This window comes from Candoia aspera, chromosome 7, assembly GCF_035149785.1.
Source record: "Candoia aspera isolate rCanAsp1 chromosome 7, rCanAsp1.hap2, whole genome shotgun sequence".
In the NCBI taxonomy this organism is placed as follows: Eukaryota; Metazoa; Chordata; class Lepidosauria; order Squamata; family Boidae; genus Candoia; species Candoia aspera.
The window spans coordinates 522,069-549,062 of NC_086159.1; the positions used below are offsets into that span (position 1 = coordinate 522,069).

The window sequence follows — 26,994 nt, forward strand, 5'->3', positions numbered from 1 at the left end:
CACAACCAGATGAACTAATTATCATAAGGCTACATTAGCAGAATCTTGCAAGTCTGAAAGTTCCAATTCTCCCACCGTCTCCTTTACAGCCCGATAACTTAGGGAGGGTCCCTTCTGAGCCTCTTTCCTGACCAATATGCAGCTGCAGGCTCTGCCCTCTCTTATCTGACCATTCCCTAGGCAGCATCTCTTCCCCCACCCCGTCTCCCAAGGTCATTCCCACTTACCATTACACCCAGCGAGGCAGATCAGAGAGCCAGTTTGGCGTAGTGGTGAAGGTGCTGGGCTAGAAACCAGGAGATGGAGAATCTGCCTCCACCCTCAGTCATGGAAACTGGCTGGGTGATTTTGGCTAGTCCCTCTCTCTCAGCCCAACCCACCTCACAGGGTTGTTGTGGGGAACATGGGAAGCAGGAGGATTAGGTATGTTCGCTGCCATGAGTTATATGTAAAAGTGGGATGAAAATAAAATAATTTAGACATTTGGGATATGGTTTCTAGGACTCAAACAGAAACCAAACACAATTATTAACGTTCATTGTAAATCATAAATATTTAAACTGGTAGCAGTTGGGGGCTGTTTCTGGGAGGGAGGCAAGTTTTGAATAACCACACTTCCTGCATAGCCAGAGTTGTCTGGGCTCACGCCACACACTGACCTGTAACTGTCATTTGGGCCTAGGATGAGGCCGCCCAACCTGGTTTGTCCGAGGATGGAGATGCCTGGGGTCCCATGGCAATAGCTTCCTTTTGGCCTCCCAGGTGGAGAGAACCGCAGAAGCGGAGGCTGCTCCTTGCAGAGTTGGCCGGGCTCCCCTGGGTTGGCCTGGCCATCCCAGGTCCTGGTCCAAAGAGCACACAGCGGGCTGGTGTGGGCTTGGGCTGCACTCCTCTTCCTCCTCAGCCCATCCTACATCTGGGGTAGAGGGGAGAGTCCCTGGGGCTGAGCGGATGCCCTTTCCAGGCAGGGCCGCAGCCACTCCCTGTGATGCCTCCTCCCTCTGGCAGTGGCTGCTTTGTGATGGGCCTGGGACCTTGGGCTGTTCCCAGGCAGCCAGTGTGGGACTGGGCTTGGGATTCCTTGGATGGCCTGTGGGGCTGGGATACGATTTTGCTTCAGGCCTGGCTTGGTTGGTGGGTGAGTCAGCTGGATGCTGGGGCATCCTCCTTTGTTTTCTCCTTCTGTTGGAAGTTCTTGCTTTTAAGCATGTCATGGGTTTGTGCCTGGCCTGTCGGCAGGTGTTCTTGCTTGTTCTAAAATTGCAGCAGAGGTATAAAGCGACGGTCCTGGCACGGTCTGTGGCTGCCTGCCAGGGACGGTGTGCCTGGCGCAGCCCCTGGAATAAGCAGGGTGAGGGAGGCGCTGCAGGAGTCGGGCTGTGTGCCTGTTTGGGTGAAGAATCCCCTATGCTCTGCCCCTCCCTGCCCTTTGCCAAGGACCACCCCAGAGCTCTCTTGGGATGGGGTTGCGCTACGATGCACAGCCGGCGATGGCTTGAGTGCCAGAGGCCAGACTGCCCCCAAACTGTGGGTGGCCGAGGGGAGGCCTGTTTCTGCCCAGCGTGGTGAGGCTGCAGCTGCAGGAGCCACACGGTGCCAACTGAGGCTCCACCAGGGAGATTTCCTCTGTTTTTCAGGACTCTTTTGTGCATCCAAGTCAAGGGTGCTAGCAGGGGGAAGGGCGCCTCCTGGGCCTCTGAATCCGGAACGGTCTGAGGAGCAGAGCCTGTAGGGTCATGCGGCGCTGGGTGCAGAAGGACGGGCATCCCTGATCCTGCAGTCTGCACGGGCTGTGTTTTCAGCAGTTTATTCTGGCTGTTTTTGTGGTGTGCAAAATATTTGAGTTTAACCTGCCCGTTGGAATAACGGCTGTCTTTTCTCTCTGCACGCTGGTTATGGTGAGTTTCACCTCGAGGAGCTCTTTTAACCTGCACCCTGGGCTGGAATGCGGTCAGGTGCTGGTGCGAGTGTGCGGGCGATCCGTCGTCAGGGACGTTTGGGTCGGTCGCACCTCTGTGTGTTTTTAGACTTGTTTCAAAGCAAGGCTGTAAGCAAGCCCTCGGTCGTGGGAGCTTGATGCCTCCCTGCCTCCTGCTGCCTCCGAGTTGTCTGCTGCAATGGGGCTGCCTCTCGAAACCCAGAGATGGGGGCTGCCAAACCCGTGGCTCCTATGGGCCCCGGGACAGTCGCCTGGTTGGCTTCCTGCGTCCCAAGCGCGAGGGGCGTATTGGCAGGGCTTTGCTCTCGTCCCAGTGCATCCCAATTCCTTTCACGTGTCAGCAGCCTCCTCTTGTTCTGCGGTGTGGCCTCTCGGCAAGTGGAAAGTGGTGCCTGGGGGAGCAGCCAGCGGAGGGTCCAGTCAAGGGTCAAGCGCATTGAGTGATGATCTGGGCCTGGTAGAGTGGCTTGTGGGGTGACACATCTGCTGCCATCGGACAGGCTGCAAGGGAGCCAAGAGAATTGGTGGGAGGAGGTGTGAACAGCCCCGGTCCCCGGTCAGGAAGAGGCCTGTGGCTGGCTCAGGGTAAAGGTTGCCCTGGCCTGGCCTGTTGCGCTAGGGGCCAGCTGGGCACTGATGGCAGACAGGAACCCTGTGCCACCTTCCTGCTGGCGAGGAAATGGGTCTCGAGGAGCTGGTCTTCCAGGAGTCTGTCTTGGGGTAGGAGTGGCTGGCTGGGCTGTTCCCTGCGAGGTCTAGCCAGAACCTTGTGGGGTAGGGACACCTCCAACCTTAGCATCGGATTGAGTTGGTTGGCTTACTGTAAATATTGGAGACAGGCCAGGCAACGCTTGGTGGTCCATTGGCCCATCCTTGGGCTTTAATGATGCACAGAGAGGCATTTATGGATGGCAGCTTTAGTTTTCCTTGTAACTGCCACAGCCCTGGGAGGGCCCCGTAAAAGACAAAAGGCTGAGGCTCCCCCTCCCTCCCTCCCTCCCGGGGGTGGCAGGAATGCGGGGCTTGCTGGCCAGGCCTGAGGCTGGATCGTGTCACTGCCCTGTCTGCAGCCACTTCCGCTTCGGCTGCCTTGACCTTTCCTTCCCTGGTTCTGAAGCAAGGAGGACATGGCATTGAGGGCATTCCTAGATCAGCGGCATAAATGGATCGAAGGGAAACATCTGAGAGCAGGCGGCGCTGTGCTGCTCTGGGGCAGAGGGCAGCAGTTGCTGCCAGAAGATTTTCCTCGCAGCGGTGCTTGCCTTTCACTGGGGTGGGGTGAAGCCCCTTCCTTTGGGCCGCTTCTCATTTAGCTTTCTGAAGGGGGCTGGGGTGGGGTGCGGGGACTCGGGAGGTGGCCCTCCTGGGCAGGTCCACGGGCAGGCGGCTGTCATGCAGCAGAGGAGCTGAAGCCTCCTAGCCCAGCCAGCCAGGTGTCTGCCTGGAATTACGGCACTTTCTGGAGGGTTTTAGACTGTTCTGCCTTATAATCCCCCCCCCCCGTATTTATTTCTGGGGGCTGCTCTGCGTGGCGTGTCAAGGGAAGTGCTGCGCAGCCAAGCAAGAGGAGGCGTCTCCCCAGGCGAGAGCCGCCCCCCCCCCGGGCTTCTCAGGGGCTGAGCAGGGGCTGCCAAGTGGCGGCTTCCGGCCGAGCAGGGCTGGCTCCTTGTGGGAGGGGCTCGGGGGTCCCCTCCTGTTGCTGCTGCCCCTTGTGGACCTCAGCTAGCCTTTATTCATTTACCTGGTCTGGGTGGCCGCCTGTCATGAGTGCCGTTGAGCTGAAGTCATCAGCGCAATGGCACACATGACAATAGCAAGGAAACAGGGGAAGGGGCTCAAGATAAGTAGCCATCAACTCACAACGACTGAAGGTCAAGAAACAATAGCTAAACGGATCGCGGAGCACACCCAAGCCATTAGCGCTAATACAACGGAGATCGCCCAGCTGACAGCAATCACCGGAGGAATAGAGAAACCGATGATGGGCGATCCCGGAACGCCAGCGGGGCCTCGCAACCCCTCACCCACCGGCAAGTCAACGTGTTGGACAAAGGGGGGTGACGTGACCGCAAGTGAGGGGGCGCTGACCGGCGCGGGGTATTTAAACCCCGCACCGGCGCGCTCCTGTCACTCTCAGCTTTTTTCCGATGCTGTACCTGCGCTGTGAATAAACCAGAGCCTGTTCCACCGAACCAGTGTCTGAGCATTATTCAGAGGTAGGCAGCGCATGACACCGCCCATCTCGCTGAAGTGACTAAGCCTGCCTGCCGCCTGCCTTCTAGGTGAGCGTCACTGTGGACTACATCCGGCCGGCCAGTGGGGCGACCGACACAGTTCCTGCCTTCTCGGAGCGCACCTGTGCCACAGTCACCATCGGCGGCATGTGAGTGTCGAGGACAGTGGGGATCGGGGAAACTGTAGGAACGCGGGGCGGCAGTACTCCAGGCAGAATGGCCCTCCTCAGCCGAGCAGAGCATCCTCTGCTCCTGGAAGACCCCCTCCGGGACGCCTGGCCCAGAGGGTGTCTGGATGCCTTTGGGTGTCCTGCGAGGTCTCTGGGGGCTTCAGGGCTCACAGAGCGGAACTGAGTAGCAGTTCAGGGGCTGAATTGTCCTGGTACGGCTGTGGCTGGGTTGACGCCTTGGCCAGCTGCTGGCCTGGTTGGTCACACAGGAAGCCGGGAATGCAAGTGGGAGGTGGCCCAGGAAAGAGAGGCAGAGGCCAGGGGTGGTCAGGAGCCAAGGATGGAGTGAGCAAGGGAAACCAAGAAGGCGGCAGGGAAGAGTTTTTGGCCGTGGCAGCCGAAGGTCTCCAAACCTGAGCCCCAGCTGCAGATTCCTAGAGAGGAAACCTTGCAGAATTCCTGCACTGGAATTGTCCTCTAAGCAGGCCTTTGCCGGGCGGGGCTGGGCTGGGCTCACTTTGGGTAGCCAAGGAGGCAGCAAATCCAGGACATCTCCCTAGGGGATCCCCCTTATCCCCCGAGTTCCTAGTGTTGTGGGAAAAATGCCCACCGAAATAAGGAATCAAAGCATTTGGAGAGAGAGGCAATGTAGTACAGGTAGTCCCCACTTAACAACTATTTGTTCAGCAACCATTCATAGTTAAGGCAGCACTGAACAAATGGTACTTTGCGGGGCAGGAGCCTTCAGGGTCCCCTGGGCCTCCCTGCTTCCTTGGGCCCCACTTCCTTGGCTTAGCTGCCATGCAGAGGCTCAGAGGCTGCAGCACAGGCGCGCCAGTATTCTTCTGGCATCGGGAGGCCTGGCAGTCGCTGCCCTGGACCACAGCAAGTGCTGGAGTCCACCATTTCACACAGGTTGGCCTTGTTCAGTGTGCCCGAAGTTCCTTGGGTGGAATCCCACCCTCGAGCTGGGAGGCAGAATGTGTCCCGTCCCTGGGCCCTCCCCGTCTCACCACCGGGGAGTGCTGTCTCCTGCCCCCTCTGCTGAAGCTCTGAACACAGCCTGCTTGTGGCTGTAGAGCAGGGAGGGGAGCGGAGCATGCATGGGGAGTCTCCACTCGGACATCCTGGGCCTAGTGGTCCCGCTCCATCCCACCTCTTCTGGTTCCCCCATGGCCCAAGTCCTGGGCAGGGGGAGCGTGCAGCTGGCTTGGAAAGGGGTGGGGTGTGTGCCAGGGTTCAGCTGCCACAGCCTGGCCACAGCTGAGTGAGGAAGGGGCTGCTGCTTTATTCCCGTCTGCCTGGCATTTTGTGCCTTTCCACCTCTGCCCGTCCTTGATGCTTGCCTCCTCCGTCTTGGCCTAGCCTATTTTTGGCTCTGTGAAACAGCTTCACTTGCACCCCCGCCTGCCTTTCATGTTGCTGAAGAAGCAGCGGTGCCCAGCTGGGGCGGCCCTCTCGAACATTTGGAAGCTGCCTGGGCAGTGGTGGGCAAGCCACAGGCCTGAGTACGGCAAGTCATCAGGGGTGTTGGCCAGGAGTCGGGCCCAGCCTGCCTCAGCTGCAGGTGGCTGAGAAGGTCACAGTTCCAAAGGCCCCCTGTGTCTTCCTTGAGGCTTGGTTGTGGGGCTGGTTTCAAAGACCCCAGTGAAAAGATTGGCTGAGAAAAGGTTGGAAGAGTTTGGGGGTGGGGCTGAGCCCCCTTGCAGAGCAATTAATCCTGATTCTGACTGGCTGCGGGGCAGTCCTGTGTGTCCTGGCCTTGGGCATGCTGGTGCACGGTCTCTCATCCATTCCTGTGGCCAGGCAAGGGAGAAATTGGCACCTTGAGGGGGCCTGCTGGGTGAAGGGCCAGGGCGTCGGGCCTTGACTCAGACTTCTGGTGGGCAGAAGCCTTGCGTTGGCGCGCTTGGGGGGGGGGGGCAGGAGGGCCTCACCTGCCAGCCCACAAAGAAGACCTCCTCCCCAGCCTTGCATGGCTAACTGCTGTTCTTGGTCCCTTGCAGCAACATTGCAGAAGCATTGGTCAGCAAGGGGCTGGCCACCGTCATTCGCTACCGCCAGGATGATGACCAGCGCTCCTCGCACTACGATGAGCTGCTGGCTGCTGAGGCCCGGTGAGCTGTGGGAAAGGGCTGCTGCGTGCAGGCTTCTGCACCGGGGCCGGGCTGGCATTGGGAGGGGTGGGGCATCCTCAGCAGGGCCGGGCTGGCATTGGGAGGGGTGGGGCATCCTCAGCAGGGGTCCAAGTTTGGGGAGGGGGACAGAGTTGGAGGGCAAGGAGGGGAAACCTCCTTTATGTTCAGATTCTTAGCTCCCGAGAGGAAGCCCTTCCCAAGCCTTGCCCCGTTGCTTGGGACCAGTGAGGAGGGGGGCAGAAGGGTTGGTCCAGAAGGGCAGTGTTGGGGGGAGTCAGGGGAAAATGGGGCAAAGTGCACCCCAGCAACCTCCCCCATGTGGAAATCGGAACCATCCTGGAACCTTCAAATGTTTGATTTGGGATGCTGCTGGTTGTTGTGGACCGCCCTGAAGAAGAAATGAGCTAGAATGTAGAGAGATGAAACCACCACCACCCCTCCACGGTTTATGCAGCCCTCTGGCCAACATCCCTTTTGCATGAACATAAGGGTCTTCCTAATACGTAGAGCTACATTGGGGAAGATTTCTCTCTTGGGGCAGAAAAAGGCGCGGTGGGGGGACAGCTGCACGGAGCATGCCTGTGGGCGGGGGGGTTGTTCATGGCCAGCCAGTGCCAGGCTCCAGGAGGGAGGTGTGTCCCCCGGACACCTGATTCTTGTTTGGGTCCGTTTGTGGCCTGGTGAAGCCCTTCTTCATGGGGGTTTGCCTTTTCTCACTCCCCCCTTCCGGGATGCCCTCCTGTTTACCCCGAGAAGTCTGCCCAGTGCTCCCCACTTTCTGCAGCTGTCCAGCTCTCAGGGCCCAGGTCCTTGCGCTGCCCTCAGCTGGGACTGGCTGAAGAAAGGGCAAGGCTTGTTGCCTTTCAGCAGCCCAGCAGGAGCGGACAAAAAGTCGGGCTTGGTGGTGGGGCGGACAGGAAGAAAGAAGAGCTGCTGCTTCTAAGGCCTGTGGCAGATCCCAGTTTCTGGAGGGAAAAAGAGGGTGTGTGAAAGCAGGCAGGCAGCCCTGCTTGTATAAAGGCTGCCTGAAATGGGGCAGCCTCCCCACTTCACAGAAGGTGCTCAGGAGATGGAGAGGTCTGTGGCATGCCTGGTCCTTGAGAGCTGGGGCTGGGAACACGGTGGTGGTGATGGTGGGGAGCTGTGACTTTCCATCTGAGCAGGTGCTCCCACCAGGACCCCTTCCGCTCGCCAGGATAGATAGCAGTCCTGTATTCCTTGGAAGCAAGGTGGTGTGTGCCCCCTGCCTTCCCAGGACACTCCAGTGCTGTGCCCAGAGGAGGGGGCAGTGCCTGCCAGGGAGTGCTGGTGGGCTGTGATGCAGCACAGAGCTCTGAGTCCTGGAAGCATGCTGGCTCACCTCTGACTTGCGGGTGAGGGGTCTGCCTGCACCAAGAGGGGGCCTCGGCCTCTGTGCCCTGCCCCCTTGCTCCAAATCAGGCTCCTTGACGTGGGGCTTTGGGGTCCAGGGGGTTGCTGTCCCTGCCCCTCTGGAGCTTCCTGTCAGGCAGGGGCCCTTCTGCCTGGTCCACTCAGAAGTCAGTGCCTCTCGAGCACTTGGATACATCCTGGCTGATGCTTCCTCCCCAGCGTGCAGCCAGAGCCCTCTTTTGCCCCCAGAAGATGGAGCCCTACGAGTTTGGCCCCCCCCATGGCCACGGCCATGGGGATCTAGAGCTCCGTGGGTCCCCAGGAGGCCGTCCACAGCACCATCCCTTGGTGAGGGAAGGAGGGGGCTGGAGAGCAGCCTGAGGCCCCAGCTTCTCCCTCCCTCTGGGCAGGCGCTGCTGGAGCTCCTGGGCACTCCTGACACTTCCTTTTCCCCAACAGGGCGGTAAAGAACGGCAAAGGCCTGCACAGCAAGAAGGAAGTCCCAATCCACCGGGTGGCCGACATCTCTGGGGTAAGCAGGGCTCTTTGGGGGTAAAAGCCCACTCAGTCCTGGCCGATTGGCATGCAGATCCATGTGGGGTCTGGGGACACACCAGGCCTCCCCCTCCCCCTCCGTCCATCCCAGGAAGGTTCCAGAGCATCAGTTGCCTGGGGGGAAGCAGCTGCGCCACCTGCTTGGGAAGAGCCATGTGTTCTTGTGCCGGAAGCCCCCCTTGGAGCCCCTTGGTGAAAGTGGGTGGCCGGTGGCTCAGCCAAGGGTAGAAAGCCTCTGCCTGCCCGGCCTTGCTGAGACTTGGGACTTTGTGGTCACTGGGAGCAGCAGCCTCTGTGCTCTTCCCGGGGAGCAACCTTGGCCTCCCTCGGCCAGCTTGGCTCTTTGGGGCTTCGCTGCCTCCTTCAGCACGAACCTTTTGAGGGGTGTCTCCTGCCTGCTCTTGGCAGGAGTTTGGAAGACACTTGGGATGCTGATTGCCTCTTCTCCTGAGCGCGTGGCAGGCGGTGGTCTTGGACGACCTCCTCTGGTGAGAGGAGAGGAGAGGAGAGGAGAGGAGGGGCCTTCGCAGGCCTCTGGCAGAACTGGCCGTCCTCTTCCTTCCCTCTCTGGTGAAGTGGTCCGTTCAGTCTCCCTTGCTGGCTCGCGTGTTCCAGCACCCTCCTTTGCAGCTGAACCAGTTGCCCAGCAAGGCTGGGCCCTCTTTCTTGCTGCTGCTGCTGCTGCTGCTCAGTCTCTTTCCTGCTCTTAGTGTGTGGGGAGGGGTCTTCTGGCATGCCTACCCTGCAATCTCCACTCCTCCGTGTCCTGGTCACCGGACCAGCGTAAGGGGATCCTGCTGGTCATGGGAGAGGAGCTGGCATGTCTCCACCTGGTGCATGCCACAAGAGAGCTGGCTGCCCCAGGCCCTGAAGAAACCTCCCTTGCCCAGGGATGGCCCTCCCCAACGAGGAAGGAATCTGCTCCCTGCCTTGGGGGAACAATTTATCCGGACCTTAAAAGGATCCTGGGAAAGTCTGTTTCAGAGGGTTCCTGGGGCGGGTGGCTGCCATTGCCACCTGTGCTGACCAGGAGCACCTCAGGCCTCTGTATGGATGCTCCCCCATTTAACTTACCATGTGGCTGGCAAGTCAGGGCCCTCTTTGGATGGTTTGGAAAATTTGGCCAAAACTCTCTGAAATCCTGCAAATGTGAGAAGCTCCAGACTGGATGGGGGACCCAGCTTTGGAGAGCCTTTGGCTGGCTCTGGGGTCACACAGAGATTGGCAGGCCCAGCCGTGAGATGTCCAGCCAGGAGAGGAGGTCGTGCTGCTCCTCCCTCTCCCTGCAAGTCATCAGCAAGCATCTTTTTCATGTGTGGTGCGCCAGCCCGGCTGGTTACAAAATCCTCCAGGCAGACACTGCCTAGCACAGCTGACTTCAAGGTGACGGGTTTGCTCCAGGCGACTCTGGTCATACTGGACCCAGCTCTGGTCACCCCAAGACCAGGAGGATGCTCAGCTGGAGTGTGGAGAAGGGCAACAAAGATGGAGGCTCAATCTACAAAGAGCGGCTCAGGGAACTGGTATGGAGCTCAGGAGGCTGAGGCGGGGCGGGAGAGCAGTCTCCCGATCCTTGAAGGGCTGCCCTGGAGAAGGGGGGTGGATTTGTTCTCCAGAGCTGCCGAGGGTCGGACGAGAGCCAGTGGGTGGAAGCTTTGCGGAGAGAGACTCAAACTCGAGAAGGGAAGTAACTTCCTGGCTCTGAGGACGATGAAAGGATGGAGCAGCCCATCCCCTGGAGCCGTGGGGCCTCCATCACTGGAGGTTTCCAAGCAGAGGTTGGTGAGTCATTTGTCTGGGATCCTGTGAGGATTCCTGCCCTGGGCAGAGGGTTGGACTAGAGGATCTCCAAGGTCCCTTCCAGCCCTAGGATTTTTTGAATGAATAAAGAGCAGATGGAACCCTCAGGTCAGGCTTGTTCCAGCTAATGATGTGGCAGGTTCCTGAGAAGGGTGAAGACAATGTTAGGTTGCTGCCCATAGCATCTCAAAATCATTGTCCTTCCTGAATTGTCTTGGGAAGGGCTGGGGTGACAGCAGCAGTGCTGGATCTGTGCCCTCCAGCAAGCCTCGGAGAGCTTATCCGGTTCCCTCACCACGTCATGCCAGGAGCAGGATTCCAGACCTCCAGAGACACCCCCCAAATGCTGCTGCTTCCTCCTGCTGAGCAACAAGGTGATCTGGTTGATCAAGGAACTACATGGCTGGAGCCTCCCTGTCCTGTGGAAGAGATGAAACCCAGAAGCCTGGGGGACGGTGCAAGGAAAAACCGCAGTCTCCTCGGGAGCAAGCCCCTGTGTCAGGCAGCGAGTGTCTTCAGCCGTGGCGCTTGATGAACTTGCAACCTGGCCGTGGGAAAGACAAACCAAACGGAGCTATTGGCAGAGGAAGGGACTCCAGCGTAGATGCTCCCCTGGTGCTTCAGAGCCTCCAGGCGGGTCCCTGCCCCAGGGAGACGGAAGCCGTCCGGCGGGAGGCAAGGGAGCCGCTCTGGTCCAGGAAGGGCCGCCCAAGCGTGGCTGGCCTTCCAGATCAAGGACGGGGACTCCCGATGGCTCTTCTCTTTCGTGATGGGGGGCGGGGCGGGAGGCCAAGGACGCTGCTTTGGGAGCTCAAGGGGCCGGGGTGAATAAACCAGCCCGGCTCCCGGCTCCTTTGGGGCGGGACTCCGGGCCCTTGCAGCTGCTTGCCAGCTCCCTCCTGGTGGCTCATTGGCCAATGAGGCAGGGGGCATTTACACTTGGGGCTGCTCCTCCCCCCCAGCATCCTCTGATTCCAGAGGGACCCCCTCCTCTCTGGGACCCCCTCCTCTCCGTTGGCTCATTGGCTCAGACGGGCACGCGGGGAGGAGGGGGGAGGACTGCCCACGGACAGGCCTGGGGGGAGGGGGGTTGCTGCTCTCCCTTCCCTGCTTGTGGGCCTCCCAGAGCCTCTTTCCCCAGGCTTGGCGTGGCCTGGCTTCCCTTCTCAAGTGAGGAGAGAGGACCTCCCTGCTGGATGCCTCAACCAGAAGGGACACAATCCAGACTAAGCTTGACCTGGTGTGGGAAGGGCCCGTGTGTGCAGCCCTGCCGATGCCCAGGATTGGCCTGGCGGGCAGACGGCTGGGGCTGATGTCCTGCCGTGCAGCCTGATGGGCCAGCTGGCCAACCCCTCGCAGAGATGCCGGTCTCGGCTAGGCACGGTGCCTTCTACAGGCTGCTTCCAAGCTGACCCTTCCTGAGCGCAGGGCTGGCAAAAGGGCTGTGGAAGCCCCCCCCCCCCCGGCGCCTTCTTATTAAGGAGCCTTGATTGCATTTGAGCAGCTCGCTTGTGCAAATGAGCTGAGCAGCACTGCGCCAGCTAAGCAATTTGGAGCCACCTCTGTAGGCAGGTGATCTAATTTCGGCCTGGTGCCTAGAGGCATCCGATGAGAAGCACCGTGGCTTGGTCACCTGACGTGATCCTGCAGCTGAGCACATTCTGGGCCTGCTGAGCAGAGCTGAGATGCTGATGAGCTCTGTGAAAGCGGCTGTCTTCTCCCCCCCCCCCCCCCCACCGCCCCAAAGGAGTTAGGGAAGGCTTGCCTGCCTGGCTGCCTGCCTTGCATAGCCTCTCCTTCCCTGGAAGGTGTGTATAATCTTACCCTAGAGTAATTGACTAAATAATTCAAGTCATGTAAGACAAATGTGTGCTCACTCACTTTCTGCTTTAAAGCCGTGCATCCCTTTGCGAGTTTGCGGGAGCTGCTGCTGTGTGGAGATGAAGCGAGCGCATGCAGATCCCCGTCATTTTACCAAGCTCTTGCATAATTTTGCATAACTGGCAGCAGTTCACATAAATGTAGAGTTATGATTCTATTTTCCTTCATTCTGTTTATGCATAATTTCCTTTCCATTTGCCAGATAATTAACACTGGGTGGGTTTAAAATAATCACAGAGCCTTTTGGCTCGCCCTCTGCAGGGGGCCTCCCTGCAGAGATGTGGGGCTGGGGAGGGAAGGGCTGCTTCAGCTCTCAGCAGGGCTGCAAGGGCAGCTTCCCAGGCCCACCCAGAGTTACAAGAACCGTCTTCCAAGCGGGTGCCTGGAGCCCAACCACTGTCGTGGGCCCTCCAGGACTGCCTTTCTTCTGGCGTGAGAGCCCCCTCGGCCTCAGCTGCCCAGCTCCGGCCACTCCCCAGAGAGGCTGCTGTAGGTCTGTGGGAAGACCGGCACTTTGAGAGCCTTGACGTCCAGGGGTTGGAGAATCCCTTTGCCCCCCGAGGGTCTTGGTGCCCAGTGAGCACCAGTTTGTTATCCAGGCTGGGGCTGTGAGGCCAGACTTGGTTTCCTCAGTAAAGGAGGAGGGAACATGGCTGCTGAGAAGTCACGGCTATGCCAAGAGGGCTTTGGATCAGGTTCTACCACAGCCATGGCCAAGAGCAGAGCTGTGCCGCAGTTCTGCAGCCTCCTCTGCCCACCCCAAGGGGCTTTGTGGGCCCGCTGGACAGGCAAGGTTGCCCTGGCAAAGCATCTTGCCACAGCGGGTTCATCCCTGGCCTCTGTGGCACAGCCTCTAGTCCAGCAGTCCACAGCAGGAAGGAGTGATGGGGAAGGTCTGTTCTGGCTTCCAGCTGAGCTGCGGAATCCCTGGGATGCTCTCCTTGGACTAGGGGAAGGCCCAAGAGGTGGTGGCCGCCAAGCATGTCATGCTGTCCGCCTTACAAGGTAGACCAGACAGGTAACACCACCAGATGAGCTAATTCTACTTTATTGTAAGATTACATTGACAGATCTCCCGCTGTCTCCTTAACTGCCCAAGAAACCAGGCAGGGTCCCTTCTCAGCCTCTTTCTCTGCCCACTGTCCAGGTGTGGGCTCAGCTCTCTCTTACCTGACCACTCCCTAGGCAATGTCTCTAGGTCCAGCCTTCTAAGGTCTTTCCCACATATCATTACACATGCAGAGTCCCGAGTTGTGTTCACCTGGCATGGGGTGCTCATCAAAGAAGCCCACTTAACAGGATGGCCTTGTTCATTGTTGTTGCTGTTCAGTCGTCAAGTCGTGCCCAGCCCTTCGTGACCACAGCACACCAGGCCTTCCTGTCCTCCACTGTCTCCCGGAGTTTGCTCAGATTCATGTTCACTGCCTTGGTGATGCTGTCTAGCCATCTTCTCCTCTGCTGTCCCCTTCGCCTTCTGCCTTCAGTCTTCCCAGCATCGAGGTCTTTTCCTTGTTCATACCGCTTGCTAAAAGAATGGCTGGGTTCCCGCAATGCCCGAACCAACCCATGGTTGTATTGTGTGAACCTAGCCTGCTGAATAGAGCATGAGAGCTCAGAGCAAAGGAGGGGAGATTGGTGGGTGGCTCCCTGTCTCCGCTGCCCACCCCCCCAGACAGGCATGTTTTCCCTGCTGGGCTGCCTGGGGCCCGGCTCTCTGGGCTGCGTGGGGTTGCACGGTGGCTGCTCTGGCCACCCCTTGTCCTCTGCACTAGTCATTACTGAGGTGAGAAAAGGGCCTGGGTGTTTTCTACTTCCAGGGGGTCTCTTTTGACTCCCTCCTTGCCTTTCATTTCTCTGAATAAAGAGGGAAGCAAAGACGGTTGACTTCCCTGTTATTTATTTGAGGAGCTGTTGCTGGACATATGCATTTGGGTGGGAGGAACCAAGGACTAGGGATGCCCTCCATCTTTGTCCCTTGCAGAGACATGGGCTGTCTTGCAAGGAAGCCAGGCGGCCAGCCGGGGGGGGTGTCTGTTGGGCCACCCCGGATCCAGCTGCCCGATCCCGTCGCTGGCCTGCCAGCAGGGCCCTTCTCTGTTGCTTTCTTCAGGCAAAGCAAGGAGGCTGGGGGCCGTGGAGCCTTCCCCCATGAGCAGGCATGCCAGGGTGCAGCTCCCAGCAACAGAGCCCCTCAGCCTCTTTGGGGGTAGTTGGCAGGGCAACGAGTCTGGAGTGGAGAAATGGGGTGCAGGGATGCCCCTCAAACAGGCAGCCCCAGCCTGTGGCCTCCTCTTGTTCTGCCAGGGGGAGGAGGAGGAGGCGGCAGCGGCACAGCAGCAGCAGGAGGGCCATGGCAGTGAGGGGCCTGGCCACTGGCACATCCTTCACGGGCTCTTCTCCTCCTCAGGACACCCAGAAAGCCAAGCAGTTCCTGCCCTTCCTGCAGCGGGCCGGCCGCTCCGAGGCTGTGGTGGAGTACGTCTTCAGTGGCTCCCGGCTGAAGCTGTACATGCCGAAGGAGACCTGTCTGATCACCTTCCTGCTGGCGGGTGAGTGGGGCAGGCAGGCGGGTGTAGCCCTCAGCCGGTCTCTGGGGGGTGGAACGCCTCCTGCAGCTTGGAAGGAGCCAAAGGGCAGTCAGGGCAGGCACCAGCTCGCTTGGCGAGGCCCCAGCCCGGCTTCCTCTGATTCCGGCAGGAGCAGCTGGAATGGTGTTACCTGGGCAGTTCTGCCTGGCAGCTGGGTGGACTCTGCCTCGGGGCTCAGAATGGTGGGATTCCAAGTGGAACGCTCCATGGGGGTGGGGGTGCGCGTGGCTCCAGAGGCACACTTGTCTTCCCCCAAACAGCAAGAGTTCCTCGAGGATTCCTTGGTGTTGGAAGGGAGCATTTGGAAAACACTTCCTGGCAAGGAGCAATCCAGGAGGGAAGAGAGGCAGGAATTCTTTCAGACAGAAGCTGGGCGAGTGGCCACGGCCAGCAGGCCATCCTTTGGGTTCCTGCCCTAAGCTGAGAGGGACGCTCCCCCCTCTAGGATTGAGCGCCTGGGTGAAACGGTACCCGCAGGCCAACCACGCCAGGCACGTGCACACATATTTATTCCTTGGGCTTCTCTGCTGCCCAACCAGGGGTGGTTTAAGTTCTTCCAGGCAGCATGTAAGATTAATAACACAGCAAACAAGCGAGTGTATTCCAGCGATCACCGCTGATGCCTGGTGTCCTCAGCCTGCCTCCTCTGGAGCTGTTGTGAGCATCCAGTTCTGCCCCAGAGGGTCTCCAGAAAGCTGGGTCTTTGCTCTCCTCCAAAACACTAAAGGGGGCGGTGCCCTCCTCTCCAGGAGTAAGGGGGGGTTCCTTGATTCTTGATGTAAGAGGCTTTGCCAGCGGCTCCACAGTCTTGCAGGCCCTGCCACGTTTGTGGCCTTGTTTCTGCTTCTGCTGCCAAGCACACAGGCCCCCTGAGCATGCTCTGAGGCCGGGGTGGCCTCTTTCCGCCGACTCCGGTTTGAGGTGTCTTCGAGCTGCAGCACTGCTGGGACTATCCAAAAGAGAATGCTACTCACCTAGGAGAGGCTTCCTTATTTCTTCCTTCAGTCAGCTGGGTATTTACAAACGTTTTCATGACACTTCAATCAAAGCAGACCTAAGCAGCTTACAAAATGAGTACCCCACAGGTAACCTTACCACCATCAGCAGTTCAGCTTCACAAAAAGCAATTCTCAGCAGCACCCACGCACCTCCCAAGTGCGTAAGTCAGTGATTCCTTGATCCCTAAATGTATGCTGAAGTAACCAGTTCTCTGGATATTAGTAGTTAGATGCTGGTGCTGTTTCTGGGGGCAACTGGTTCCACTGGAAGGGAGCTTTGGCAGAGGATGCTTGCTTCTGAGCCCCCCGCCCCAATATCTTTCCAGGTGTGGGAACTCGGGGTATGGTTTCTGTACTGGCACACCGTGGGTGGGCAGATTCTACTTGGACAAACTGCCTCCCAGACACCCAGCTTAGGAGTTCTTACTGGCACCGTGAGTTGCCCCTAGGTGCCCGAGCAGCTCCAGGAGTGGTGGGGTTTCATGACAAGATTGGCAAGTTTCCACTGGTAAATTGTTGTTGCACCGATTAAGTTTCCAGCTGGTTTACAGGGATGGTCCCAGGCAGAGCGCATCACAGAGATTCTTTCGAGAAGAGATGGGGGTGTGAGTGGCTTTCTCCAGGATCTCCCATTCCAGGAACATCCATGAGGGGTACACCAACCCAAGCTCTCCACTGCCTAGCAGGAGCCAGGAGAATTACAGTCCAGCTGTAGCACAACCGGACCAGGAGCTAACCCTGGAGTCTGGTTTGGGCTAAGTCTCAGCCTGTTTCTTCCTATCCAGACCCCCACCACCTCAGGGCATCATGTCAAGGCTTCTGCCATAACTCCCGTTTGGTTTAAGGTAGGGTTGCAGTCACACATAACCTGCATAGTGATGATACCATCCCCCACCCTTGAATAATCTCCCCTAGCAGCCCCATACAGTTACTAAATAGAGTGGGGAAAGGACCAAGCTCTGCCGCACCCCATATTGGAGTGCCTGGAGGCTCACCCTCTTTGTCAGGGTCAGTCTCGCTTCGCAATAAGACAGACTCACTTAATGGGTATTAAGGATTTCTGGTTTATTGGAATGATGGCTGACAGAACGAAAAACGGGAACGGGGTGTGTGGTGTGGAGGTGCCCATTTTATACCCTCTTGTATGACCCCGGGCTCCTCCACCCTTCATTGTCCCAATCCCTCTTGATGGGACCCTTGATTGCTGCCTGGGCGTTTTCCCGGTGTCTTGTCTACTCGATTCTGGTGTGTCCTCCAGGGCACCAGGTGCGGCTTATCTCTGTTCATCCGATGTCCTTCTTTTCAGCTGCATATGGGTCCATGGGTGTGGGTGCTTTGGGTGCTTGTTTTAATCCCTGTTCTGATTATCTTCTTCCTCTATTCCTTGATGATCATGATCTACGTTGTGAGGCTCTTTGTGCCTTGCAACAAGGTCATGACACTCTTATTCCCCCAATACGCTGACTGGAACATGCTTTGGGGTGTTGTGGTTGCTCCTTCCAGGTGTCTACAATCTTTTTGTTCTCTGCTTTTAAACGTAAGCCACCCAGAGCTGTCTGGAACCAAACAGCCTCTAACTTTAATAAAACAAAAATAAAATAAAATATCCATTCAAGAAGGAGCAGAACCCCTGGAGAACAAAGGCTCCGACCCAAGCCCTTGTGGGCAGTCCAGAGGGACACCATGGCTGATGGTGTTGAAAGCCACTGAGAGAGCCAGCAGGAACAGCGGAGTTGTCCTCGCCCATCTGGGCTCTGGGTCATTGACGAGAGCAACCAGCGTGGTTTCCACCCACTGCCCAAACCTGAACCCTGCTCAGAGGAGGTCCAGATCATCTACTTCTTCCACAGCCCTTTGTTATTGCCTTTGTTCCCAAGAACCTTCCCCCGAAGTAGAGGTTGTACCCTGGGTGGCAGCTGGATCCAAGGTCGGCCCTTTGAAAAGGGGCTCTGGTCCCCACCCCCACAGTGAGATCCTGTTCCCCATCTCCTCCCTGGCAGCTTATCCCAGATAGGGTTGGGATCTTGCCCCCAGGTGGTGGTGCTCATCTCATCAAGGGTTACACCCATTTCCTCAGGAGCAAAAGGGTCCAGCTCTTCCCAGATGATATCTCAAGAGGTCATCCTGGTCACCTCTTTGGACTCTGTCCAAAACTGTAATCCTTCTCTTCTTGTGGAACTCTGAGGAGCTCCCTGAGGAGAATCTGTTTGGGTAGAGGATGAGGGGAGGCTGGGCCTTTGGCAGGTGGATGGGACACGGAGGACGTGTGTGTGTGGTTGTTGCACCACCACCACCATCACAGGTCCAAAAAGGATCTTTCATGAAGACAAGAGTTCTTCTCTCAAAATAGTTGAGGGTTCTTACAGATAACTGATGAACTGCTTGGCATTCAACCAATTAATTACATGTGCCAAACATTGTTTCTTCACTGCTGGAATTGTGGTCAAAATTATTGCCTGGTGATGGGCGACTGGAGGCTGTGCTTCCTCAGTTTTGTGAAAATCTGAAGTTTGGGCTTCTTTAGCTTGCTGACTTGTCAGTCCCTGATCAAAGCAGCTTTGTCAGAAGAACAAAGGCTTCTGAGCCTAGAACCTCATGATTGCGCTGCAGTCTTTTTTGTAAACCTACTGTGGGCAGGAAGGAATTTGATTGGAAGTTGATGAGTGACCACAGAAACTGCTCTCAACATCTGGGTTTCTTAGCAGGTGAAAAGGAAGCTCTGATTGATGCTGTTCTTTCCCAGGTCTAAAGGAATATAGAGATGACCTTGAGAGGGAGGGAGGGAAGGAAGGAAGCAAGGAAGCATTAAGGAAGAGAAAAAGCAACTCTGTTCTGAGAAAGTGGAGAGTCACTCAAAATAATCCTGCCTCAATTCTGAGATTGATCTCAGCCCTTCAAGGTAGGCCAGGTCGAGAAACAGGCACTGCCGGGATTCCAGGAATGCTACTCTGTTGTAGGGTATAACAAGAGAGTCCTGAAAGCCTGTCAGAGTTTGTCTCCATCCCTTCTTACACCAAACAGGATCAAGGTGTGGTTATTTTGCATCTGAGTTGCCATTTCTCCTTCCTTAATTGTTCCTTCCTTCCCTCCCCAAGGTCATCTCAATGTTCTTCACGTGCCCTTGAATTCCATGCAGTTGCCTGGCAGTGGAAATGCCCATCCTGCGCAGCTCCCTTCTCAAGGCTGAAGGATCATGGCCCTGAGCTGGATGTCAGCCTTAGGGACAGGGAATGGGCTGGATCTCTCAGACCCACAAATGAGCAACTGTTTGGGGGCTGGGCTGCATTTAGAGGCAGGGCAGGAAGGCCACACTAAGCAGCCGGACAGGACCATGAATGAATTCTGGGCAATGCAGTGATGTAGCCAGGACAGTTGCAGTTTGTTCATTCGTTCCTTCAAACATAACGTCTGCTGGCATCTCCCTGGGGTGGGGGAGATTCTGCATCCAGGGCCTTTGGAATGGCAGGTGGCCTGTTGGGGCCTGTTGTGCAGCCCCAGCAGCCGGTCTGAAGGCCTGAGGCTTTCTCTTTTGGAGGGAGCAGCTCTCAGGCCCACAGGGGTCCCTCTGCCAGGAGCCCTTGGCAGGTGCCACTGCTGCTGTCGCCACTGTCTAGAAGCCCCTCCCAGATATTCTGTGGGCTGCTCCCTGGACTGGCCTCAGTTGGTCCTCTCCCGCCTGCCTGCCCAGTTGGGGCTGACCGGCAGCTTCACTCCCCTTCCCTCGGTGGGCAGCAGAAGAGAAACTGCCTGCTGCTGCCTGTTGGAGGGAGGCCACCAGCCATGGGAGGAATGCTGCCCACGGCTGCCAGGCTCCTCTGGGGGGTTGTGTGCGCTGCCGGTTCTGGGTCCCCTGCCCTGCCTGTGCTTGGTTGCCCTGGGCTCAGAACAAGAACTGGCGGCCTGAACCGCTCCCTGGGGCCACCGGTTTAAGCAGGCCCGGACCATAGGACGGGGGTGGCAGATCAGGGCCCGGCCCTATGTCCCTTCTGCCTGGTCGAGGAACCCAGCATTTGAGTCGCGGTGCTGTGGGGAGGGGCATCTGGCCGGGTGCATCCACTCCCCCCACACCCTTCTGCAGGCTTGGGGTGGAGGTCTCTGCCACTGGGGCCCCTTGGCCAGGGTGTGGCTGGAGCTCCTCCTGGCCTGCTGCCCAAAAGGAGATGAGGCACCCAATGCAGGAGCTTCGCCTGCGGGGTTTTGTTGTGTCCCCCCCTCTCCTGGTGTAGAGGCCAGATGGAGGCTGTGGAGGCGGCTCCTCGGCTGTGAGCACGGCCTTGGAGCCCACGGGCCCGTTTGTGAGCCGAGTGTGTGACACGGATGCACCTCAGCTTGCGATCTTATTTATAATTAACTAGTCCTAAAGTCAGCTGCGTAAGACAAGAAAATGAGACTCCTTGTTGCAGAGCCTCTGATATTTTAAAATGTTAATATGCTAAAACTCCCACTTCTGCTCAAGGGGAGAGATTCCACGTGGGTGCAGGTGACACACACGGGTGTGGTGGAAATGCTCACGTGAGGCTGAATGAAGTGGAGGAGCCTTGATGGGCCCTGCAAGGGGGCACGTGGGATTCCTGCACAAGAGGGATGCTGTTATACCACAAGCTGGGGGGGGGGGTGCAGTGCTGGGGTCGGGACCCCCAGGGCCTCGCTTCCTCCCTCTTAGCTTGCCTGGTGGTAGGAAGGCTACTTGGCTCGGCACAAGGAGGTTCCTCCAAGGCTTTAATTTAATTGCACAATTGGTGGGGACATGGGGATATATGAACTGGCTTTACCTCTGTGATTGAATTGTAGTATTATGGGACTCTGGAAAGGACACCCACCTGCCTTCATCCTGCATCTGTCCCTTTCTGGGGGTGGGTGGGTAGCAGTGCTGGGAAGGAGTGGCAGCTCCCTGCGAGGGGGCCTTATTGTAGCTGTGTTGGGAAGAGGCATTGCAAAGGTCACCACAACAGGGGAGTGGAGACAAGACGGACTTCCGTTTCCAGAACATCCAGAGACTTCTCCTTCCTGGCCTCGCCCAAATGGGCAAGTCTTCTTAGTATGTTCCCACGACCCTGGTCGCCTCCTTACTGTGCTAGTTTGCACCCCGGACGGAGCCTGGAGAGAAAGGAACCAGGCTCCTTGGGAGCCAAATCCCGCGGGTGTTTCTTGGACCTGGTTCAGTGGGCCCTGCAAGAGCAGCGTTTGGGCTGGTGGGTTTTGATCTCCATTAAAACCAGCAGCCGCACTGCTGCTCTCGGGTGGGCACGCACTCTATGCCACTGACAGGCCAACTCTCCAGCCCTTTGGTGCTGGGCCCAGGCCCCTCCTTCCCCTGCTCTTGCAGCTCCAGCGGGGCATCGCCGGCCCCCAACGGAAATGGCCTTGGTGCCCCTCCTGCAAGGGTGATAGAGTCCCCCCCACCCGTGGGTGTTTGGCAGGGAGCAGCAGTTAAATATAACCTTGTCGCCCAGTGTGAGGACCATGAGGGTGCCTTGCCACCGCCACTTTTGCAAAGCAGGGCTAATTTTGGGCATGGAGATGTTCTGGAGGGGGTGCACCAAACCTCAGGGAGAGGGACACCCCAGCCTTGTGGGGAGCTCTATTTAAGTTCTGTTGCTATGGGAACCGAGCAGGGAGGTGGCTGCTCTGCTCTGGAGACCCCAGGCTCCCTCTCCCCCCCCCCCCCGCTGCACTTTTAATCTGCCCTTCTTTCCTCCAGCGGTGCGAGGGAGGGGGTGTTGGCTCCTTGCTCTGGGCTGCCCACCCTGGATCTGGCTGCTGCAGGGGCGTTTCTGCTTGTTTGCCTGGGGACCGTTTCCTGGGGCCTGCGGGCCTTCATTCCCCTGGGCAGATCTGCTTGTGGGACACCCAGAGGCATCTGCAGCTGTTGGAAGGAGCGTATCTCAGAAGGTGGTGGGGTCAGCATCTGAATCCCTGGGTAAAGGGTGCGGTGGAAGGATGATTGAATTTGAAGATGGCTGCAAAGAAGGGGGATCGTCCGTCCCAGATGACAGAATCCAATGCAAAATGGCCCCAGCCATTAGTAATTAAGTAAGCCATTAAGTAAGGTTCACCTGTGACGAGGTTCTGAGTCTTGGCAGGGAAAGTCAAAAGCTTTGGGACAGCGTTGCAGGGACCTGCCATGGTAGCAGAGTGTGTGAGGAGATCTAGGCATCTTTGTGAACCACACAACATACAAGAGCCAGCAACGTGATGCGGCAGCTAAAAAGGCCAATCCAAGCTTGGGCTGCATTATCAGAGCCCTTCATGCAGGAGGTCAAACTTCCACTTTCCTCTGTGCTGGCTAGACTGCTTTTGGATTACCGCGTCCTCTCTTAAAAGAGACACGGGAGGTGGCAGCGGATTCAGAGATCTGCCAAGATAGGATAGCCCTGAGCAACTGCTTGGCCTAAGGTTGCCCAGGAGTGAAGAGGTGGAAGAAGTGCTTATTGGACCTGTAGAAGGCTGCCTGATAACTCTAGAACCAGAAATAACATTCAGAACAATTGTAATCAGTTGGGGCTGATGAAAGCAACAGAATGAAATTTAACAACATCTAAGTGAGTAAGTGAAGTTCTTCAGATAGGAAACAAAACTCCAATGCCCAGGATTAGGAAAGATAGGCAGCAGGATGTGACAAAGATCTCGGAATGTATGAGTCAGCTCTGTGATGCATCTGCAAACAAGGCCAATGCAATCTTAGGCTCTATAATTTCCAAATTGGGCCAAGTAATTGTTCTGCTTTATTCTATTTTGATCAGACCGTGTCCTGAGCACTAGTCCAGTTCTGGGCCTCGCACTTTAAGAATGATTCAGAGAAATTGGAAAAGGTTCATGGGAGGATTCAGGAAACCAGCAGCTAAGCCCTATGAAGGGAGAGGGAAGGGGCTGGGATGTTTAGAGGAGAAGGTGGAGGCGGGGAGGATTCCCTGTTCTGCCCCTTCCCGGGGGGCAAGAGGAAGTTAATGGATTTAAGTCACAGGAAGTGTAATGGTTGCCTACTCCAATATACTCAGTCTCACAAGCCCGAGCTTTAAGATAACTGATTTATTAAAGGAATAGTGTGCAGATACAGACAAAGCTGAGAATAAACCAAAAGCACGCGAAATACAAATCAAATACTGTTGCTTCAGTCCAACTCCGCCCCGTGCCTCATCGTAGCAACCACCCCATCCCAGATGTCAACCATCGTCATACACCGGCCTGGGAAAGTAACTTTGAATAGAGTCACCAACCCAAACATGCATTCCAGAGATTACAGCCTCGCAGGGCTGGAAATTTCCAACAGGGAAACACGGATTAGAAGAGTGACATGTGAAACGTTACGATGTATACAGGACATTGAAACGGAGAACATGACATACTGCCCCCCTAAAAAAAAATTACGGAGCAGGTTTGGAGGGAAAGGCAGCATGAAATTTAGCGACGAGGTTCGGGGAACGCACATCGGGAGCGGCAACCCACTCCGGGTATGGGAAATGCTTCCATCGGATGAGATATTGTAAAGTAGAGTGTTTGCGACGAGAATCAAGAATGTCCTTAACTTCAAAGTGTTGCTGAGCGTCAATCATAATGGGTGGAGGGGGTGCTTGCTGAGGATGCCAGCGATCCGACAGAACGAGCGGCTTGAGTAAGCTGCAATGAAAAACAGGATGCAAACGTTTAAGATTGTGTGGCAAATCCAATTTAAAAGTTACAGGATTGATTTGGGCAACAATAGGAAATGGACCAACGAACTTAGGGCCAAGCTTTTTGGAGTGTTGTGGGGATTTGATAAATTTCGTGGAAAGATAGACTTTGTCCCCAACTTTAAATGTGGGTTGGGTGGAACGCCTCACGGCATGTTTTTTGTAAGAGGCTTGCGAGTGGTGTAATGCCTGTTGGATCTTCGGCCAAGGGTCGGCTAAGGTTTGAGCCCAATCGGTGAGAGAGGAAGGGAGAGATTGCGGATGCGGGAGTTCTGGAATCGGGACGAAATCACGGCCGAATACAGCTTTGAAAGGAACTTGGCCAGTACTTTGGTGGACAGCGTTGTTATAAGCTACTTCAGCAAAGGGAAGGAGGTCGACCCAATTGTCTTGTTGATAATTGACAAAGGCACGGAGATATTGTTCCAAGGTGGAATTGACAGCTTCAGTTGATCCATCCGTTTCCGGATGCCACGCCGTAGAAAGGGCTTGTTTGGTGCCAACCAGTTTCAAAAAAGCCCGCCAAAACTGTGACGTAAATTGTGAACCCCTGTCACTCACCAAATGGGAGGGGCTCCCGTGTAGGCGGTACACATGTATGAGAAACAGACGGGCCAGCTGCTGCGCGGTGGGAATGGATGCGCAGGGGATGAAGTGGGCCTGTTTGGAAAAGAAGTCTTTGACAACCCAAATTACGGTTTTACGTTGACTGGGGGGTAAGTCCACTATAAAATCCATGGAGATCTCCTGCCAAGGGCAGGTTGGGTTAGCCACCGGTTGTAGCAAGCCATGTGGCTTTCCAACTTTGCGCTTAGTTGCCGTGCAAACAGGGCAGGCAGCGACATAGTCTTTGATGTCCCTGAGGAGCGCTGGCCACCAAAATTGATGTCGGATGAGATGGAGGGTCTTAAGGTAGCCAAAGTGCCCCGCTAGCTTATCATCGTGGCAGCGCAGGAGGATTGTCTTTCGCAAAGCCGCCGGGACATAAAGGTGATCATTCCTCCATGCAAAACCCCCATGAAAAGTAACAGAGTCTAAGTTGGTCTGCAACCATGTATCAGATTTCAGGTGAAGAAGAAACTGTTGTTGCAAATCTGAGGAAATTGGCAACTGCCCCGGAGTGGGAGAGGGAGGAGTGGCTGGCTGCTGAGTTAGACGGGTGCGTGTCTGACTGCGTGTCACGGCTGCCAATCCCAATTGCTTTTCAGTCCATACCGTGCCTTGGACAGTTGGAGCAGGGCCAGAATCTTGGGGCCGGCGGGACAGGGCGTCGGCCAAAAAGTTTTTCCTCCCCGGAATGAACTTGAGAGAGAAATCAAAACGGCTGAAAAATTCGGCCCATCGGAGTTGCTTGGGGCTGAGTTTGCGACTGGTGGTTAAGGCTTCAAGATTCTTATGGTCAGTCCAAACTTCAAAAGGGTTCGAAGCCCCCTCCAATAAGTGTCGCCAAGTGTCCAAGGCTGCTTTTACAGCAAAAGCCTCTTTTTCCCAGACATGCCATCGCCTCTCCATCTCAGTAAACTTGCGAGACAAATATGCACAGGGTTTCAAAGTGCCTGACTGGTCAGCTTGGAGCAAGAGGGCTCCGATAGAGAAGTCGGAGGCATCGACCTGTACCACAAATGGTTTAGTTGGGTCGGGATGCTTGAGGACGGGTTCAGTTGTGAACAATTGTTTAAACGCGTCAAAAGCCTGCTGGCAGGCTGGAGTCCATTTAAGGAGCACGCCTGGATTTTTTGATCGTTGAGTGTCCCCCTGAGCTTTGGTTTTTAATAAGTCAGTGAGGGGGAGGGCGATTTCTGCAAAATTTTGGGCAAATGCCTGATAGAAATTGGCGAAGCCAAGGAAACTTTGTAATTGGCATCGCGTGCGCGGGGGTTCCCAGGCGACAATGGCTTCCACTTTTGCTGGGTCCATTTCAATCCCCCCTGCTGAAATTCGGTAGCCCAGATAATCAATTTGGGACTGATGAAAAGCACATTTGGATAATTTAGCATACAACTCAGCTTTTTGGAGTTTAGCAAGCACTTGACGCACGAGGTGAACATGTTCTGCCATAGTTTCAGTATAAATCAATACATCATCCAAATATACCAACACCCCCTTAAACAGGTGGTCATGCAAGACCTCATTGATGAGCTGCATAAATACCCCAGGTGCCCCTGCCAACCCAAAAGGTAACACTTTGTATTGAAAAGCCCCCAGAGGACAGTTAAATGCTGTTTTCCACTCGTCCCCTTCCCTTATGCGAATGTGAAAATAGGCCTGCCTCAAATCCAGTTTTGAGAAAATCTTGCCTCTGGCCAGATGTGCTAACATGTCCTTGAGGAGGGGCAAAGGATATTTATTTAATATTGACACTGCATTGAGCCCCCGGAAATCTGTACATAGCCTCAAAGAACCATCCTTTTTAGGTCTAAATAGGACAGGTGCCCCCACCGGAGAGTTGGCTGGCTCAATAAAACCCCTGGCCAGATTCTTGTCAATGAACTCTCGCAATGTGGCCAACTCTTTCGGGGACATGGCATAGATTTTTGGGTTAGGCGACTTTACATTGGGTAACAATTCAATAGCACAATCAGTCTTTCGGTGAGGGGGCAGGCGATCTGCCTCCCTTTCGCCAAACACATCTGCGAAGTCCTGATATTGGGCAGGCAGTCCCTCTAGTGGCTCCAGCGTTTGTACTGTGATGGTGGCTGCCCGCCCCCCTTCGTTGTCCTCCAACAAATCCTTTTCTGGTACCTTATAAAATCCATCAGCGAACGTCACAGTTCTATGCAGCCAGTTGATAGCCGGATTTTGCTTGACAAACCAGGGCATCCCCAGGATGACCAATGGCCCCCCACCGGTGCTATTACAAAGGGTAATTTCTCCCAATGAGTCCCATTTGCAACGCCACCAGTCCGGTGGAGTGGGTTACTGGTTTTCCCCCGGCCATAGTCCCGTCCAGTTGGGTAAAAATCATTGGTCGCTGCAACGGGAACCTGGGAAGCTCTAATGCGGCTACCAGATCGGGGTGCATCAGGGATCGCGAGCAGCCCGAGTCCAGCATTGCCCACACTTCCACAGTTCGGGTACTGGAGCCCAATTTTACCTTGACCGTCAGGGTAGGAAAATTCCCACTCACCGAATCGTGGTCGCGCCCCTCTCCTACCACCTGCCCTAGGGCGCCGTTCAGGGCAGGTGGCTGGCTTTTCCCGCCGGTTGTTCGAAGTCCAGCTGTTCCTCCTCTCCCCCGAATTGGTGATCGTCATGGTCGTCCTCCGCGCGGGCAGCTCTCACCTTCCTTGGTACGGAAGGGGACTTGCCAGACGACTTTCCCGGTCGCTCCTCGGATCTCTTCCTTGGGCACGCCGCTGCACGATGTCCTTCCTTCCCACATCGCAAGCACTGTCCCTTCACAAAACGGCGTTCTTTCTCCTCCTCCCAACTTTTCGACTTGGGGCGGCTTGGGAATCCTGGGGTGCGGACACTTTTACTGAACTTTCCCTGTTTCAATTCTTTATTATGGGCGAACGTCTCTAGGGCGTCTTCAGCACTACCGGCCAGCTGAATCCACCCGTACAATGTTTTCGGATCGTCCCGTCCCAACGCCCATTGGAGGACCTCCGTCTCCAGTCCCTGTTTGAACATTTCCACTAGGGTCGACT

General features: G+C 56.2%; 1 protein-coding gene across 1 annotated transcript in view; it reads left to right on the forward strand.

Annotated features, from left to right (window-relative positions):
• The window catches only part of SND1 (staphylococcal nuclease and tudor domain containing 1), a 140,139-nt gene that overhangs the window by 68,925 nt on the left and 44,220 nt on the right, over window positions 1-26,994 (forward strand). The window contains exons 12-15 of the mRNA XM_063308830.1: window positions 4,222-4,322; window positions 6,350-6,460; window positions 8,312-8,384; window positions 14,496-14,637. Coding sequence (XP_063164900.1) covers window positions 4,222-4,322; window positions 6,350-6,460; window positions 8,312-8,384; window positions 14,496-14,637 — 427 coding nt within the window. The remainder of the gene's footprint in view (window positions 1-4,221; window positions 4,323-6,349; window positions 6,461-8,311; window positions 8,385-14,495; window positions 14,638-26,994) is intronic.